Here is an 18,834-nt window from a genome sequence, read left to right as displayed (position 1 = left end):
GGAGCTGCTTAGAAATAAATACTAGAACACCAAACTCATGCCTAAGCCCCCACTAGGTCCTCCCAGTACATCGTTTGCAGCTTGGCCGGAGTCTGCCCTTTCTCAGAAGGCCACCTGTTTGCTTCAAGACGTGCCACATGGTTGCAGATTTGTACCATGTTGCATTTTCAATTAAACCAGCTAAATGGGGTGTTTTAAAAGGACGACTTCCAAGCTGCCAGGACAATAATGCCACAAACTCCACCAGATTTTATTAGAGTCAAATGACAGTATAAATCATTAGGAAGATGTGTGCCAACCACAGAAACAGCAATGTCTCAAACTCTTGGAGTACTGAACACCATCCAGTTGGCTGAGAAAGAACCATGTGGCTTAAAATCATTTTTCACGATTACTATCCTAGCTAGTTCATAGTTTGGGGCAGATATGGCCCCACATGCGTAGTCGAACTCAGCTAATTTTCACGCTGCCGATCGACAAATATAATTTTTTTCCCCTCAGAAAAACCACCCAGAGAGCTTTCATGAAATCTCGAGGTGGTACATCAAAAGAAGGGAGCCCATTTATTAGAGCCTGGCTTGAAAGATGCATATTAAATAGGCCACCCTCTATTCATCACAGAGAATTCCACTGTACTAAGACGACAAATTCGGAATATCAGTCATACTAACTACCAGAGTCTGAGAGTCAAACAGCAAGATTTCACAAGCCCTTCTTTACTTTTTTCTTTTCCACTGAGCTTGCCTTCTACAAGGCAAGAGGGGGAAAAAAAATTAAGTTATTAACTACGGGCTTGTCCAAAATCGTTACCAGTTCTTTTTTTTCCCCAAAATATATTATTTCTTAACAGTCAGACAAGAGATATTGTACAACGCTACATCACTTTCTCTACATAATAAAATATTTACATGGCTAAAGGAATAAAGCCTTTTCTATCAAACTTGGTTTTTCACCCAAGTTTCATTTCCAGGTGGTTTTCCCGGGATTGTTCATCAATGGCCCAAGTGCTGCATTCCACCCATGGATGTGTATTTTAGGATTTCAAAAAACGTTAAGCTGCTGCGAACTGAAGATCCCTCCCACAAACAAGAATCTGCCAATAAAGGGCATCTCCCCCCTGCATTTCAAATTGAGCATCTGTGCTAACTCTGTAGGGGAGGGAGGGATGCTATTAGGACAGAGCTCACAGGGGGGGTTCAACGGTATCATGTTCTATTCCTCAGTCGGGGGGTGGGTGGACAGGTATTTGTGGTATCCTTAGAAGTGTCTCTATACCTGAAATATTTTACGATGACTTAAAAAAATATCTAAACCCCCTGAATTTGTTCGATGGGCATTTCCAGACCCTTGAGAGGCACCTTACTTAGCCTTGGTGTCTCTAGAGTCGAGCTGAATTTTCTTTAGTAGGGTCATAATGATCCATTATACCAGCCGGGTACATTAAAACCCTTTCTATCGTACCGAATTCCCACAGGCTTGGCCAAATCTTGGTGACCTTTCCTGTCAGATAACCTTTGTCTGCGGAGCATCTTGAGAGAATATAGAAGCCAAGCATATTTCCAATCAATGCAAGTAAAGTAAAAATATCTTCTTGTATTAAAGCTGCCAGCTTCCCAAAGAGAAAATGTGGTAACAGAAAGGTAGAAGATCTAGAAAAACAAGTTAAATTGACCAAGCGTGCTTTAAAATGTCCCTTAAGTTTAAAAACCCCTTCTTGCCCCAGCTGATAGTGGGAATATGGAAGCTGGCTGTAGTCATATAAACCTCGTGTCTGAGGTAGGGTAGAACAAAGTGGTCTCAGGCGGGTCCCGGGACCCTAACGTCCGCATAGATTGGGAACCTGTTAGAAATAAATGCAGATTCCCAGATCTAGGCTGGGGGTGTGCGTGAGAGGGGTAGACCGCGAGCCCTCCAGATGATTCTGACGCCGCCAGTTTGAGAACCATGGGTGTCAAGGTTGGAAGGCCGGCCTCAGGGCTCAGAGCAACTGGCTTTAAACACCAGGGCTTGCCCCTGATAAACAGTGGGACTCTGGACAAGTTACTTCATGTGTCTATTCTTTGGGTTCCTCATCTGTAAAATGAAGATAATAATAGGTCCCAACTCACTAGAAACCTGGCAGCAAGACACCACATGTGAAAGTCTGCCAGCATGCTTGACATATACTGAGCACTCAAAGGTGAGCAATTATTTTCTCTACTACGTAGATCACCAAAGAATTGCTTTTGTTCCAGATTACTCAAGTGTTTGTTTGATTAGCATTTATGGAGCATTTATTACTTATCAGACCTTAGGCAATGAGTGACACAGGATTCCTACCTCACTGCCGTGCTTCTCAGTCCCGACTGCTTATTAGAATCACCCAGTGAGCGTTGATAAAATACCCCCACTCAAGCCACACTCCCCAAAACATAAAGAATCTCTGATTGGGGGAGGGGGCAAGCTTGGGTGTGTTTTTAGTTGTTTTTTTTTTTTTTTTTTTGAGAGAGACAGAGGGAGAGATGAACACAGAGCATGAATGGGGGAGGGACAGAGAGAGAGGGATTATGTACATAATCCCAGAGAAACTTCTGGAAGGAACCCCTTGCCCAGCAAACTTTCACTGGTGCTTATATATTCCCCTCCTGCTTTACTGATCTCAGGAAGCACAAATCATGTTTCCCCCAATCCTCGGTGCTTGCCATCTTGGCCAGACAAAGAGCAGGTGCAGAAGTCTGTCCATGCAACAAGAAGCGAGTGCTATTTTTAGGATTGCACTCTCCCAACTCCTGGAAGCCTGAGCACAGTATTTCAGGACAGAGGAGTAATTATACGGCCATCGTCTCTGTAGATGCAGTTGGAGATTTCCCCGGATATATTGCCCAAGCTTCCAGGCCAGACATAATGGTTTCACACACCAGTTTCCAGGGGGAGGAGCCACAGGGGCAAAGCTTTTAAATTAATTAAAAGAGACACCCAGGCACACTTCATGCCATTCTTTAATCTCCACTCTCCTGTGATAAATATAGAATGACAGGCCGGGGCCCAGGCTAACGAGCTAAAGGCAGGACCCTATGGAGGCTCGCCAAGCAGCCCTCAGAAACACTCCAGCAGGGCCCAGGGTCCAGAGAGAGGAAGAAGAAAATCAGCACCTTGCTCAGCCGGGTCACCGATGTGTCACCAGAAGGCTCTGAAAAGCACGTGCTGGACAAGTGATTCCCCCTCTTCCTTGACTAGCAGCAGTTTAAACAACGGACAAGAGGAAACAGCATGTATTTCCTTTTAATTGCAATTAAACGGTCAGAGAATAATAACAATAAAGACTTACTGAGGGTTTTCTAGTGTCAGAAAAGGCACTACGCTAAGGGCTTCTCATGTAGTACTTCATTTAATTGTGGCCACCGGCTTCCCAAATGATCCTCACCTCCTAGTATGTACATCCACATCACACAGTTCCCTCACACACGAAATCGGAGCTGGCATGTGGGGCCGATAGAAAATTCCAGAAGAAACGGTCTGTGACTTCTGAGGCTAGATAATAAAAGACATCACTACTTCTAACATGACTTCCTGGATTATTTGCCCCGGGGGAAGCCAGTGCCGTCTCAAGTGGACACTCAAGCAGTCCTCACCACAGGATGAGGCCAATAACGAGGCCACTTGCAAGTGAATCCTCCAGCTGCAGCCAAGCCTCTGAGTCGTCCAACCGAAGTCCCAGACGCCACAGAAAGAGAAGCCGTCACTGCTGGGCCCTGTCCGAACAGGGCCCGTGAGCTGTTTGCAAAATTAAGTTCTGTGATTTGTTACACAGCAATAGCTAACTCATACATAAGAACCAGATACTTTCACGTTACAGTTGAGGAGAGTTCGAGGTAACTCATGGGCACAGTAAGTGAAGCAATGGGGATCCGCATCGAGGTCGGCAGATTTGAAGTTCTAGCTCTCATCCCGTCCCGTTACTCCTGACAGATCAACTTAAGGTACATAACCTCTTTCCCACCCCTTTTGTTAAGGGAAAAGCAACCATTTAATAGGAAGCTTCGAAACTCTTTAGTTGTTCCAAGATACTTTGTTCATCCTCCATGGCACCCACTACTCTGCCTTGAATTTTAGTCGCTTCTCTGTGGATAGATTCGAAGTTCCTGGAGGGCTGGAGTAGCATCTTTCTTAGGGTAGTGCTTCTAAGTAGGACAAGGGTGGGGACAGGATGCCGGGTCGGTCCTATGGACTCCCATCAACCTGCCTGGTTTGTCAGCACTGCTCTACCGCGTTCGAGCTGGGTGATTTTAACGTTTGTTTATTTTTGAGAGAGAAAGAGAGACGGAGTACGAGCTGGGGAGGGGCAGAGAGAGCGGGACACACAGAATCCGAAGCGGGTTCCAGGCTCCGAGCCGTCAGCACAGAGCCGGACGTGGGGCTCAAACCCACGAACCACAAGATCATGACCTGAGCCACCCAGACGCCCCAGGCTGGGTGCTTTTAGACAAGTCGTCTACATTTCAGGAGCCACAGGTTCCTTGCTCTTAAAACAGGGCCAATATCCACACACGCACTTTCGCTCACACTACATTAGAAACATACTCAAAGTATTTAGCACATCGCCTGGCACACGGTAAGTGCTCCATAAACACGTCACCTATGTGAATTATCAAACAGGTATTGAAACACAGCCAACGTTGAAATGCCCGAACAAAAGTTCTTCCCTCCACTTTCCTGACATGCAAAGGGAATTTCCAAAGAAATAGCAAAGGTTCTTGGGGGAGAGGAGGTCTCGTTCTATGGGTACTGAAACCTTCGGAGTCCCCAGGCTGGCCGAGGTGCTAATGCCTTGGCCATGGTTCCTCCAGAGCCCAGGCCAGCCTGCCGAAGCGGTAAGAAGGTCAGGGAAAGCTGCCCAACACGTCCCCCGCTCACTGGGACCGGTGCCAACAGCACACCAGCTCTTTCTTGCATGAAGAAATGTAAGGCGACGAGGGTCTCCTCTGCCCGGCCTCATGAACGGTGGCGGAGAGGGATTTCTCTCCCATCCCCTCTCTTAATCCCATTATACTCTTATCATTTTGTCAGCATCAGACAGAGCTCCCCAGGTCCTGCCAACACTCTTTCCAATGCCTTCCCAGGTGGCTCACTCTTCCCAGGTCTTGGAGCTAACAAGCTGTCAAGGGTCCTACTGTCCCTTCAGGTGATTTCTACTCGAATGCTGTTTAGAGTCCCGCCTCCCTTTGAACTTAGCTTTATGGCTCCCGTTTTTTTTTTGTTTGTTTGTTTGTTTTTTTTTTTTTGTTTTTTGGCCTGAAAGAGTTTTCTATGTAAAATTCTCTCTGGGGGTTCCGAAATATTTCCACAACCTTCTACTTCTGGGTGAGACTAAGAAAAACGAAATTGGGAGAAAAGCCAGCCGCTTTCACCCACCTCAAAATAAGCACAAGTTCCTGGCATCGCGAGGCGCTAGGTCAGATCTTCCGGGGGGTAGAAGTGACTCTGCTCCCGCCCCAGTGTAACAAGAGTACGATGAAAATATCGACAGCATCGAAACAAAGTGCCAAGGGAAAGGTGCCAACGCGCCGCAGAGACGGAGGGCCCAGGAGAGCGGAGGAAGGGAAGAGGGGACAGATGAGGACAAGGGACACTTGGAGCCGTCGCCTCAGGCATGGGCCCCGAAGAAGGGGTGAGTCCCCACCTAAGTCCATGGCGAAAGGCAGGAAGAATAGCCGGGTGGGAAGAATGAAAGGCACAGAGGCAGGAAAGTATGAGACGGGTCCGTAAAATGCTACGGGTTTGCAGAGAAGCAGGGACAGGACCGCAAAAAATAAAGGAAGTTAAGGGAAACACCCTTGCAATAGCCAGCAATGAAGACTTTCAAAAAAAGAGGAAGGTAAAGATCTCTTTGTAGATTATAGAGCAAACCGGGGACATGGGGATTTGACGAGTAAGAATAAGTAACGTATTTCTCAGGGATCACGAACATAAAACCCTGAGACTAGAGAAATATATGTATATATTTTTTAAGTTTACTTATTTATTTTGAGAGAAACAGAGCGAGCGCAGGAGCGTGCACACATGTGAGCAGGGGAGGGGCAGAGAGAGGGAGCGAGAGAACCCCAAGCAGGCTCCGCGCTGTCAGGACAGAGCCCGATGCAGGACTCAAACCTATGAACCGTGAGCTCATGACCTGAGCCAAAATCAAGAGTTGGCCGCTTAACTGACTGAGCCACCCAGGTGCCCCAGAGAGAAAGAAATACATTTCCGAAGGAGGCAACGTCAGGCGAACAGGTGGACAGCTCTACTCAACACTTAAGCCAATTGCCCTCACTGAAAGTTTCTGCCTGAACCAATGAGCTAACTACAAGTCACACACTTTCCAGCCAGTCTTTCCCTTAGTTTAAAAAACCATTTTCCCTAGTGTTTAAAAACCATTACCTAAAGTAAGCAAGCACATATTAGAGGACTTAAGCCTGGAATCTGTTACTTACCAGCAGAGTCATTTCAATGGCTTCTGAGAGCCATTGTCCATTACCCAGACTGGTTTTAAGTGGAGGACACATGTATCAGAGAGGAACCCGATCCCTGACAGGTCTAAGGGTGCCTGTCTGCACCTTAGTATATTTTTCTATCCTCTGGCCCAGATGTAGAAAGCTACACAGAGTAAGCTCTCCAACAGAAATTCTGTGAATCCAAACTCCCTTCTCTTTTGCCTTAGAACCAAAGAGCGAAGTTCCAGAAAGATCCAGAAAACAGCATGGTCCCTCAGCCAAATCTCATATGGTGGGTCTCCTGGAACAGGAAACCATCCCTGGTCACTGCCTCTGTGTCTTCCCAGACCCCACAGACGTGCCCTGGACAACACAGCCCCAGGCCAGGCTTCCTCACCATATACCACATGCTCGGCCACTTGGGATCGTTGAAGTAAGTCGGCTGGGCACGGCTGAAGTCATAATCCCTCTTTGTCCGTCTTTTTACCACTTGCTGTTGGATCCACTCCACCTGCCAAGAAGAAGGACATGTGGTGAGCGTTCAACATCCACCACGGTTAGCACGACTTCAATGACGCTCTGAAGCACTTCCCATCCTGAGCCAACTTGGTTCAAGTCACAGACTTCGTGCTGGCAACGAGAATCCGAGCCTCTGCTCTCAGATTCTCTAGAAACCTAGTTCTCCTTTATTTACTTATTTTTATTTTTAATGTTTATTCATTTTCGAGAGAGAGAGAGAGAGAGCATGAGCATGAGCAGGGGAGGGGCAGAGGGAGAGAGGGAGACCCAGAATCCGAAGCAGGCCCCAGGCTCCGAGCTGTCAGCGCAGAGCCCGACGCGGGGCTCGAACCCACGAACCGTGAGATCGTGACCTGACTCAAAGGTGGACGCTCAACCAACTGAGCCACCCTAGTCTTTCATGACACCATCATCCCTATCTCTCGACAACATGCTAGCTTTCTGGCTTCTTCAGAAAGCATGTTTCACTCCCAATTCTTTTTTGCAAGTTGACAGTGTTAATTTTTTAAGCTCATTTTTTCATCCTTACTTCATCTAAGGGTCAGCAAACTTTTTCTATGAAGGTCCAGATAATTCATATTTTAGGCCTGCAGGCCATCGATCTCTGTCGCAACTACTCCTCCGCTCTTGTGCGCCACAGACAGACAGAAATGAAGGGGTGTGATAGTTCCAGTAAGACTTTCTGTAGAAAAACAAGTGGCAGACTGCATTTGGCCCACGGGCCACAGTTTGTGACCCTTGCCTTACACGACACATCAAATGTTTTTAATGCTCTGGGATTGCACAGCAAATTTTAACATTATGCTGGGATCAAATCCTCTAGGATCACAATTTTCTTTTTCTTTTAAAGAAATGGCTTCCTACAACATAGCGTAGTAGAAACGGCAATATTCGGGGAATCAGAAAACCAAAGCCCTAGACGGGTCTCTGGCACACAATTAGAGAAATCGCTCAATTTCCTGAGCCAGAGAGGCTCCGTGCCAGCTCACATTCAAACTCCCCACACTTGAGAAAGTCTTAAATATTTAGCCACAACGTTTGCTTAAACAAGGCAACCGAGAACTTTTGAGTTTAATACAGTATGGTAACCTAAACAGAAGAACTACATTATGGAGGTGTTTTTTTAAATGTTTATTTAGTTTTTGAGGGAGAGAGAAAGAGAGACAGAGAGAGACAGAGTGCGAGCAAGGGAGGAGCACAGACAGCAGGAGACACAGAAGCCAAAGCAGGCTCCAGGCTCTGAGCCATCAGCACAGAGCCCGACGCAGGACTTGAACCCACGAACCACGAGATCACGACCTGAGCTGAAGTCAGGTGCTTCACCGACTGCGCCACCCAGGCGTCTCATGGGGGTGTTATTTAAAACAGGTAATCATTATGGCAACATAAAAATAAACAATTTTCCTTTTGAATGGTGCATCTCAAATGCGGTATCAGCCCGGGTGGCATTCTACAATTTGTTCCTAAGTTCTCCTTTGTTTGATCTCCCCTGGCCATAGCTTATTTAGCCATAATACTCTAAAATGTTCTGTTCTACCATTTATCCCTTCTCTCCACAAAGGGATTAAAAATTGAGGGGAGGGAGACTTTGTGGTCCACTAGTGATTCCCATTCAGCAAAGATTTCAAAACCACTTTTGCCTACTTGATTAAAGATCTCTGGAGGAGATACTAAGGTACTGATTACCAGGCTCAAGGTGCACGGTTATAAATTAGGTACGAAGGCCAATAGCCAAACTAATAAATTTCTATGATTCTCCCACTGAGAAAATCTATTCAACGAGGCTATTGGTATGTAAGATGAATTCGAATAGTGAATTCCTAGTGATAGCACTAACAAGGCAGACAGAATTACACAGCCTCCTAAACACATATAAAATCCATTTATGACAAGGATCCCAGCTAAGCATCATACACGTGCCTTCTCCGACAGGTAATTTAGGCAAAATGATCAGTCCGGGAAAAAAAGCTAATACATGAAAAATAATATTCTCCAAAAGGAAAGGTTTTCCTGTTCCTGTTTCAATTCATGTAGACTAAGGGGGCCCTCTGGCACTGGAACATTCTACTCCCACACACATCCCCAACATCATACCTTGTACACTGGACAGAAGAGATTGTGTGCATTTCTTTAAACTTTAAAGAAACAGTTATCTTTAAACAACAGTCGTCAGGGATGCCAACAGGGATCTTGTTTTGTCTTTGACTCAAGAGACTGCTCTTTACAAGTCACATCGAAACTAATGCGGTGTTAAAAATGTGTGTACTTTTTTTTTTAACGAAGAGGGTAATTTTTAAGTGGCTGGATTTCGAACAATATAGGGAAAAAATCGATCTCTTTCTCAAAGTAGAGCAGCCAGCATGGGCGTGCATGCACTTTTTCTATTTCCAGGAAACATTTTAATCTCTTCGTTTCAAACAATCTTTCTAAGGAATGAGTCTCATTCACCCACTTGTTCATTCAAAAAGCATTAAGTGTCTCTTCTGCACCAGACGCTGTGCTGGGAATATAAAGAGGAGTAAAAATAGTCTTTGGCTCTGAAGGACTTACATTTTACCAAGAAATAGTTAGCAAGCATTCCACAGTTTTCCACTTCATAAAAATGTAGTCATCTCCATGAATGACATCTAGCACTCTATTAATCAGGCCATTTGTGAAAAATTTGATTATGCAAATTATATCTGCGATCCTTATTATTACCGCCCAAGTCACATCGCAGCAAGACTAGATCAGTATACATGCGTATGCTAGGGGAAAGAAGGCTGCAGATCCGTTTAGATGGAACTCTCTCCGGGGCGCCTGGGTGGCTCAGTCGGTTGGGCGTCCGACTTTGGCTCAGGTCACGATCTCATGGTCCGTGAGTTCGAGCCCCGCGTCGGGCTCTGGGCTGACGGCTCGGAGCCTGGAGCCTGTTTCCGATTCTGTGTCTCCCTCTCTCTGACCCTCCCCCGTTCATGCTCTGTCTCTCTCTGTCTCAAAAATAAATCAACGTTAAAAAAAAAAAATTTAGATGGAACGCGCTCCAAACGAACCCTCCATCGGCAGTGGTCTTTCCTAACAGAACCTCCATAAATTCTCAATTGCCACCTGTAGGTGTCCATAAACCAGAAGGGGTCAGATTCCCCAGCGTGGTCGCACATAGATTGCCAGAGATCAGAACAAGTCTGTTCGCGGGGTGGGGGGTGTATCACTGTTTCTACAATGACACTGGGAGTGTGCACTTGCCCTAAATGCACACACAAACACACATGCACACATGCGGAAGGAGTATGTGAAGAAACCAAGTGCCAGCCATGTTCCTGGATGAACTACAGGTACTAAAATAGAACAACATATCTTACCAAACAGCATGTCTTCTGTAATTTTACCAAACAAAAGTGCTTAGTTATAGGGTGCGGTGGCTAGAAGGTGACACAGCGAGTTGGCATCGAGATGGGGCTTTAAGTCACTGTCTGATCACAGGGCTGAAATATTCAAGAAAAGTACAGTGGGTTGTTTTTTTTTAGCGTCAGATACCATGTATTTTGTCTTGGTATCTAGGAGTATGAGTATGTAGCCCTACATTTTTTGGAAAGTGGGAAGAACACCTCTTGGATCAGAAGATTTCTAGGACTGGAAAGACCGTATTTCTATTTTTAAACCATTATCCATATGTCTGCCCTTAAGCCCTTTAAGAAAAAGCTCAGAGGTAATGCATTACACAGGCTGCACTTTTTGCCAAGAAGCCTCAATGCACAGAAAAGATACTTCGAAATTCATTTTCATAAAACCATGGTCAGCCCAGGAAACAAGGAAAACCCTGTGCTTTCCCTCACCGGTTTAACTTCTGAAAGCTCGATTTCTTATATTAAGGAACTACAGCTCATCCGGACTGTAAAAACCACAGGACCTTTGAGATCATCAGTGTATCTTCCATGAACTTCAACATACGTGTCCTCCAGGTTATAAGGACGGTCCCTTCCTCCACCCACAGACCTCGTCTCCCTATACGTCTCCCTATACGTCTCCCTATACGTCTCCCTATCCCCAAGTGGATCTAGGCATCCACTGCTTCAGCATCGTTGCCGAAAGATGTTCCCTTTCATCAGATTTTACTTGTCAAGCAAAGCACGTTCAGGGATAATTCTGGGCACTCCCCCTGCCCAACATCTCAGCTGAAATCCTGTCTCATGAGTTTGAAATTTAACAACTTTCTGAAATAGGATAAAAAAAGAAGCTATATGAATATACGTGATGTGACTTTTATAGAAATATTAATCAAAAGCTACGATATCACAAGAAAGATAAATACTGCAAGGCATCACTTACATGTGGACTCAAAAAAAAAAAAAAAAAAAAAAAAGCCAGACTTGTAGAAACAGCGGAAAAACGGTTGCCAGAGGCTGAGGGGTAAGGGACATAGGGCGGGTTAGTAAAAGGGTACAAACATTCAACTGTAAGATGAACAAGACCTCAGGATCTACTGTATGACCGAAGATTGAATGTAATGGTAGTTGACAACAACTGTATCATATAACAGAAATTCGCTAAAAAAGTAGAACTTAAGTGTTCTTACCAAAAAACACGTATATGTATACATAAATATGGTGATGAATATGTTAATTAACTCGATGGAGGGAATCCTTACATTTTACCTATAGATGATCATATAATCACTACAATGTATACTTTATTTTTGTTTTACTATATACATAGTTTATTGTCAAGTTAGCTAACATACAATGTATACGGTGTGCTCTCGGTTTTGGGGGTAGACCCTCCGATTCATCGCTTACACACAACTGTAATGTACATTTCAAATATCGTACACTTTTGGGGCGCCTGGGTGGCTCAGTTGGTCAAGCGTCTGACTCTTGATCTCGGCTCAGGTCATGAACTCACATTTCATGGGTTTGAGCCGCACATTGGGCTCTGCATTGACAGCACAGAGCCTGCTGGGGATACTCTCTCTCCCCCTCTCTCTCTCTCTGCCCCTTCCCTGCTTACTCACTCTCTCAAAATAAATAAATAAACTTAAAATGAATAAATAAATAAATAAATAAATAAATAAATATCTTAGAATTTTATATGTTGATTATGCCTCAATGAAGATGAAATTTAACAAGGTGTCTCATTCGGGGCGCCTGGGCGGCTCAGTCAGTTAAGCATCCGACTTCAGCTCAGGTCATGATCTCTCCCGTTTGTGAGTTCAAGCCCCGCATCTGGCTCTGTGCTGACAGCTCAGAGCCTGGAGCCTGCTTTGGATTCTGTGTCTTCCTCACCCTCTGCCCCTCATCTGCTTGTGCTCGGTCTCTCTCTCTCTCAAAAATAAACACACACACAAAAATAATAAATAAATAAATACATAAATAAAATAGATTAAAACTAAAGATTGAAATATATACTGGGAGTAAATGTCTACAGATTTCCATGGAATGGAATGGAAAGTCAAGAAGTCAACCCTAAATATATAAGAATATAGTATATGTTAAGGGTCCCATTCTAAATCATGTGGGGAAAACCAGATTACTTTGTAAGTGAAATCAGTCTAACATGTTACATCAGGATAATTTCAACTGAATGATATTAAATGTAAAATTAAACAAACACAACCATCAAAGTATCCTGAGAAATACAGGAGATTTAAAAAAATAATCTTAGAGTGGAAGATGCTTAAGTATGATGCAAATCAAAAAGGGGATTTAGAAAAAATGACACATTTAACAAAGTAAAAAATAAATTAAAAAAAAAAAAAAACCCTTCAAAAACAAGGCAGAAGACAAACAGGGAGTTTCCAGCTCCTACCAGGGACAAAAGGCTCTTTCCCTAATATACAAAAAGTTTCTTCAATCAATAAGAGAAAAATTCAGCAGGAAAACAGGCAAGGACAGGAGTACAGTAATCCTGAAAAGATAAATCAAGTTTTTAAACACATAAAAATATGTCTAGCCTCATGCAGATAAAGACAAAAGTAAATGAAAATGACACCAAGATAATCACTTTTTCACCTTTCAGATATAAACAACGTGAAGATTGGTACATCCAATGACTAGGGAGGTCATGACACAATCCTCATTCTCCTATCACAATGATGGGAATGTAAACCTGTCCAACTCAATGGAGCATAAGTGGACAATATCTACAAGAATTCGACAAGAAGTAATTCCGCTGTTAGGAATTTATCCTACATCCTTATTTACACATGTAAAGATGCAAGGGGGCTATTTACTGAAGCACTGTAAGTAATAACTGCCAGCTGTAAACAACCTGGATGTGTACGGAGAGAGATTACTAAACGATGACATATCAATACGATGAAGTACAACGCAACCATAAAAGAGAATGTAACAGATTCTATTAGGTACTAACAGAGAACGATCTCCATGATGCAGCTTAAAGTGAAACGAAAGAAAGAGAGAAAGAAAAAGAGAGAGAGAGAGAAAGGAAGGAAGGAAGGAAGGAAGGAAGGAAGAAAGAAAGAAAGAAAGAAAGAGAAAGAAAGGACAGTCTATAAAGAGTATTACAATTGTTGCCTTTATCTGAAGTGATTACACAGAAAACTCTTCGATGAACACTGGTTGCTTCCTGGGATATAAATGATTGGGATACAGACGTAGTGGGGAGACCTTTACTGCGTGTCCTTCAACTTTGTTACCTTTTGTACTACATGAATATGTTACTTATACCAACAATTTAAAATTTCTTTCAACTTAATAGGTTCCATTGGTTGATTACTATCATATAATCCAGTGATTTCAAATGTGACTGCCTGCGTAAGTCACAACATGCGTTTTTGTTTTTTTTTAATAATGAGAAAAACAGTATACAAAAAGCATCTCGGGTGGCTTTACATTATGTTTTAACGTGAAAGGTATTTTTTAAAAAAGGTGGATAAATAGCAAATAGAAGTGACTGGAATGTGGGAAACTTGGTTAATAATGTTAGATCTGCCACCAGCCATCGGCGTGACCTTGCAAAATCTTCATGGACACTTTTATATGAACAATGAGACAGGGCAGACAAAATATGCCCTCTCATCTCCTTCTAGCTTTGAGATTTTATCTGTATATTCTATTTTCTGATTTGACTGGGAATAAAACGCTTGTGCTACGTGCCATAGAGGTGAATAGGCGCTCTAGTTGATAAATGATCTTAAGTCATTCCGTGAAGAAGGGAGATTAATATTTAGAAAGGAGTGTAGTAAATTATATTATTCCTTTCATGATCTGAGGAAGCAGTTGCCAGGAAAGAAAATACGTGGCATTCCATATTTCGTATCCTTTTTCTGGGTACCGTCAACAAAATAGCGGGGAAAAAAAGCATGTAGAGAATTCTTCCCTCCTTTTTCTTCTCTGACTTTGAAAACAAAACATGCAGAGCTGCCTTGATTAAAAAAAAAAAAAAAAAAGTGTCAGTTAAGTGCATCACAGCTACGTGCTTGTTCATTGTGGAAAAGAAGGGTGGGTAAAGACAATATCGTGCTGGCAAGCTGCTCTCAGGCCCCAAAATCTGAAGCCGACATATCCCCAAAGTTTTCTAGAACTCTGAGCCACAAAACAGAGTTAACCGGTGAATCAAAGAATCTCATAAAAGTATGTGTTCAGAGGAGGGTATTCTAGTCTTCAAACCTTACTCCAGTTAGTAAGTAAACTGGTCATTAGTGAGTTACTCAATGTTGACATTGTTTTTTGATTGGAGTCATGCTTTAAAAAGAACGAGTCCGGGGCGCCTGGGTGGCTCAGTCGGTTAAGCGTCCGACTTCGACTCAGGTCACGATCTCACGGTCCGTGAGTTCGAGCCCCGCGTCGGGCTCTGGGCTGATGGCTCGGAGCCTGGAGCCTGTTTCAGATTCTGTGTCTCCCTCTCTCTCTCTGCCCCTCCCCCGTTCATGGTCTGTCTCTCTCTGTCTCAAAAATAAACAAACGTTAAAAAAAAATTAAAAAGAACGAGTCCAATTGTTTGAAGTCTGCGTATTCCAGAGAGCTACTTGTGAACAAGATAAGCATTACTGTTTATCTGATGGAGGGATGTCACTCGATGTGCTTGGGACAGGCACTTGGAATCCTCTTTAATGACTGCCAACCTCAAAGGCTTATATTAGAGAATCATCTAGTCGGGAATACGAGGAACCACACCATCTCTGGAAGGTCACTGATAAGGAAATAAATACCTTACGTGCACTCAGAACAGTGTAATCGAAGACAATACAGGCCCAAGTGAAAAACTTTAAGTGCCGAAACATTTTACGATTAGTCGGCTTTCTCCCACAGAACCAAACTCCTAGAAGTGTGCCACGACTTAATCCCATGCTCCTTTGTTTGGTGGAAAACTCATGGTATTATTGGTCCAACTGCCTTACTTACTTTCAAAGAATTAAAGTCCTGTTTCTTGGGGCGCCTGGGTGGCTCGGTCGGTTAAGCGTCCGACTTCGGCTCAGGTCACGATCTCACGGTCCGTGAGTTCGAGCCCCGTGTCAGGCTCTGTGCTGACAGCTTGGAGCCTGGACCCTGTTTCAGATTCTGTGTCTCCCTCTCTCTCTGCCCCTCCCCTGTTCATGCTCTGCCTCTCTCTGTCTCAAAACTAAAATAAACGTTAAAAAAATAAATAAATAAAAAATAAAAAAAAATAAAGTCCTATTTCTCACCTTAAACTATTCCACTGTTATTCTAACTTCTAAATGTTTAATTTCCTAACTTGCTCTCCGTTTTGTTTTTTTTTTCCTCCTCACTTCTGAGAAGATGATGTGTGAACAGGAAATACACACAGTTGCATCCAATTAAAGCAGTAAAATTTACGCCCCACCCTCAAGGGCCTTGCGTTCATTGGTCTCTCCAGTCTCAAAATATTATATAAAGTACTACTACGAGGCGGCCACTGTTCTGGATGCTGCAGAATGGCATCGAACGAAATAACCAATTTCCCACCTCACCTTCAGGCAGTTTCCATTCTAGTTGAAGATGGACCATAAGCATGCAAGTAAATAAAAGATTGTGTACCATTTTCTCATGGTGCAAAAAATAAATAACACAAGGTAATGGAGATTTTGACAGAGGGGGCTATTCTAGGTAAGGTGGTCAAGAAAGGCCTCTTTGACAGAATTCTGAATAATAAGGACCCAGCCATATAAATGTCTCAGAAGAAAATACTATAGGCAACGTGAGTCGTTAATACAAAAATCCCTAGGGTGACCAAAAGTCTGTACTTTTGTCTACAGCTCGTCCATAGGCCACAGATGTCTGTGGTAATCTGGTCAACTAGTTCTGGGCTTGTCGGTGGCAAAAATATGATCTCGAAGAAAACACACGTTCAAGGTGGGCATGTCCCCAAGGCCCCACCAGTTTCTCAGCTGATGGGAACAAACTCAGGTGAAAGAAGGCTAAACAAGGCCCTCAGCGGGGGACCCTCTCGCCTGTATCTAGGGACTAGTTAGTTCCTATAAACTTGTCCATTAAGGTGCTCTGACGCAGATTCTGACCGTTCAACTGTTACATCAAAACCCCCAAGTTCAATGTAATCTAAACACCAGAGAAATTATTAAATGCTTTCTGGGATAGAAAGGGTCCCAAGTACAAAGCAGTCAAGCATAAGGGAAGGGTAAAGGCATATAACGTGGAACCTAATGCTCTATAGATCTACAGAGATGGGATCGTTTCCCCCACCTCACCCAGTCTAAATCTTAGAAGCAACAAAATCAGTGTCCACAATTAATGTGGATAAACGCAGAAGAATTAAGGAATTACGTGTTCTGAGTGCACGTAAGGTATTTATTTCCTTATCAGTGACCTTCCAGAAATGGTGTGGTTCCTCGTATTCCCGACTAGATGATTCTCTAATATAAGCCTTTGATGTTGGCAGTCATTAAAGAGGATTCCAAGTGCCTGTCCCAAGCACATCGAGTGTCGACCCCCATGTGGGTCGACGTGGGTCGAGAACCTGGAACGTGACGGCAGATACCGGCAATCAGTTCAGAACCGGCAAGGACCAAAGGCTAAATAAAGTCGATGGATCCCACGGTGCTAGTGATACATTCTCCCAGTGACAAAGAGCATCGCCAACATTTTAATGGTCAAGGACTCATCCACAGTCAAAGCACACCGCAGACCAAGTGCGATTTTAAGAGCAGTCATGGAGGGAGAAATATAAAGATCAAGGAGAGGACTGGGAACCAACTAACTCAAAGGTAAGTAAGAAAAGGTGGCAAACTGATAAGAAAAAAAAAATGCTAGGACATCGTTCCTTGAAGAAAACTTGTTTTTAAGCATTTAAATGAAGGCTTTGCCCATCCTGGCCACTAGTAATAATACCCATTAGCAACAGTTTCTTCCGGACTTTCAATGACAATATATTATTTTTGCTTTATCTTGTCTTTCTAGGAAAGCTAATCGTAGCAGATTTCAGCTTAATTTTCCCATTGATGGGTCACTCTCTAAACATTCTTAAAATCCCTTGAAGGCAAGATATGTATTTCATATTTGTCTCAAAGGTAATGCATTTGTTTCTTGAGACAAGTCGAATTTGTTCTTTCAGGCGGGGGGAGAAAGCTTCCTATTCCTACTCAGGCCAAAATGTTTTCCAATAGGTAAAACAGAATTCAATTTCTGTTAAAAAAAAAAAAAAAAAAAAAGCGTGTGTGCACGCACATGTGCACAGATGCACCCAGCACATGGGATGCGGTTATTAAAACGAAAAACTGGTCATGTGAACTCATTAGAATCCTTGGTGAACGGCAAGATTATATCCAAAGAATCTTGCGTATTCTAACTTGGATTTCAGTTTTTTTCTATTTTAAACTTTAGGATAATTAATTTAAGCAATGAGAGGAAACTTGAAAACGATTTTGATTGCTTAGAAGTTTGAAAAGGAAATAGAATTCTGAAGTATCTAAAATTAATCCTACATGTCTAAATGCCACCCAGGGTTAAAGTCACACTTTTGATTAAATGCAATCTTAATTCAGGGATTAAACTCGAACAGCACATAATTCCCTCCAGCTTCACTCTGGGATCAAGATTATCACTGCACTAAAAATACAGTGGCATGACTTCATTCTCTATGTGTTTGTTTTTTGAATGATCTTCCTCTAAGCAATTCGAAAGCCAGGGCAACGGAATAAAATCTGTTCAACATGTAAAGTAAGTTATAGCTCATTCTGCCTTAGTAAAGTTTGAGACGTCTGAAAGAATGCCATTTTACCTTAAAACTAAGTGCCAATCACTCGATGGATTTTGGTTCTCTTTGACCAGTCCTGCAACTCTGTGTACCAATCGTTCAAGACATTCCCAGACCCGTACTTGCAAAAATTGGATGCCCTTGCATAGCAAGTGGATACAAAGACGAGCATTATTTTGTAGAGAGGGGAGAAATTGTTCAATTCGGCTGAGATTAATATGAAAAGGGGCAAATGCTGGCAAAGGAAAGGGAGTCATTCTCATTATTTCTCCACACAGAGGACACGGGGTGATCTGCTAAATCTCAAAAGCATGTCAGCTTCTTGCCTCTTCATTCCATGGCTCACAAACAACGATCGTGAAAGTTATATTCACATGGGGGGAAATACTCTCCCCTAGTGACTAATTCGGCTCCGGTGCACATACTGTCTTATTCTCCTCGCTATTTAAATATAAATAACAACAGCATTTGCTTCTCGATTTCCATGGGCCCTACTGCTCCAATTTTGATCACAGTGAAAAAAAATCTGAGGGGGTGGGAGGGGGAGTCCATAACTTCAGAACTGGACGCCTAAAGTTTTAATATCCTCAATTTAATCCTTTTTTTTTTTCAACGTGAGGCATTCTCAATATTCCGGTAGCTTCTGACATTTAACCTCTCTCTTTTAAATCTCGTCATTGTCAAGATTTCAAATCTCAGAGATCAAGAAACTATC

At 43.1% G+C, this 18,834-nt stretch overlaps 1 protein-coding gene across 4 annotated transcripts in view; it reads right to left on the bottom strand.

Annotated features, from left to right (window-relative positions):
- PCSK5 (proprotein convertase subtilisin/kexin type 5) overlaps positions 1-18,834 on the bottom strand; it is a 450,831-nt gene that overhangs the window by 356,235 nt on the left and 75,762 nt on the right. For all 4 annotated transcript variants that reach the window (XM_078436932.2, XM_078436933.2, XM_078436934.2 and 1 more), the window contains exon 3: positions 6,850-6,963. In XM_078436932.2, the coding sequence (XP_078293058.2) occupies positions 6,850-6,963 (114 nt within the window). The remainder of the gene's footprint in view (positions 1-6,849; positions 6,964-18,834) is intronic.

The sequence above is a fragment of the Panthera onca genome, chromosome D4 (assembly GCF_046562875.1).
Source record: "Panthera onca isolate mPanOnc1 chromosome D4, mPanOnc1 haplotype 2, whole genome shotgun sequence".
Taxonomy (NCBI): Eukaryota; Metazoa; Chordata; class Mammalia; order Carnivora; family Felidae; genus Panthera; species Panthera onca.
The sequence above is the reverse complement of the archived record's forward strand: the minus strand, read 5'-3'. Positions and strand labels throughout refer to the sequence as shown.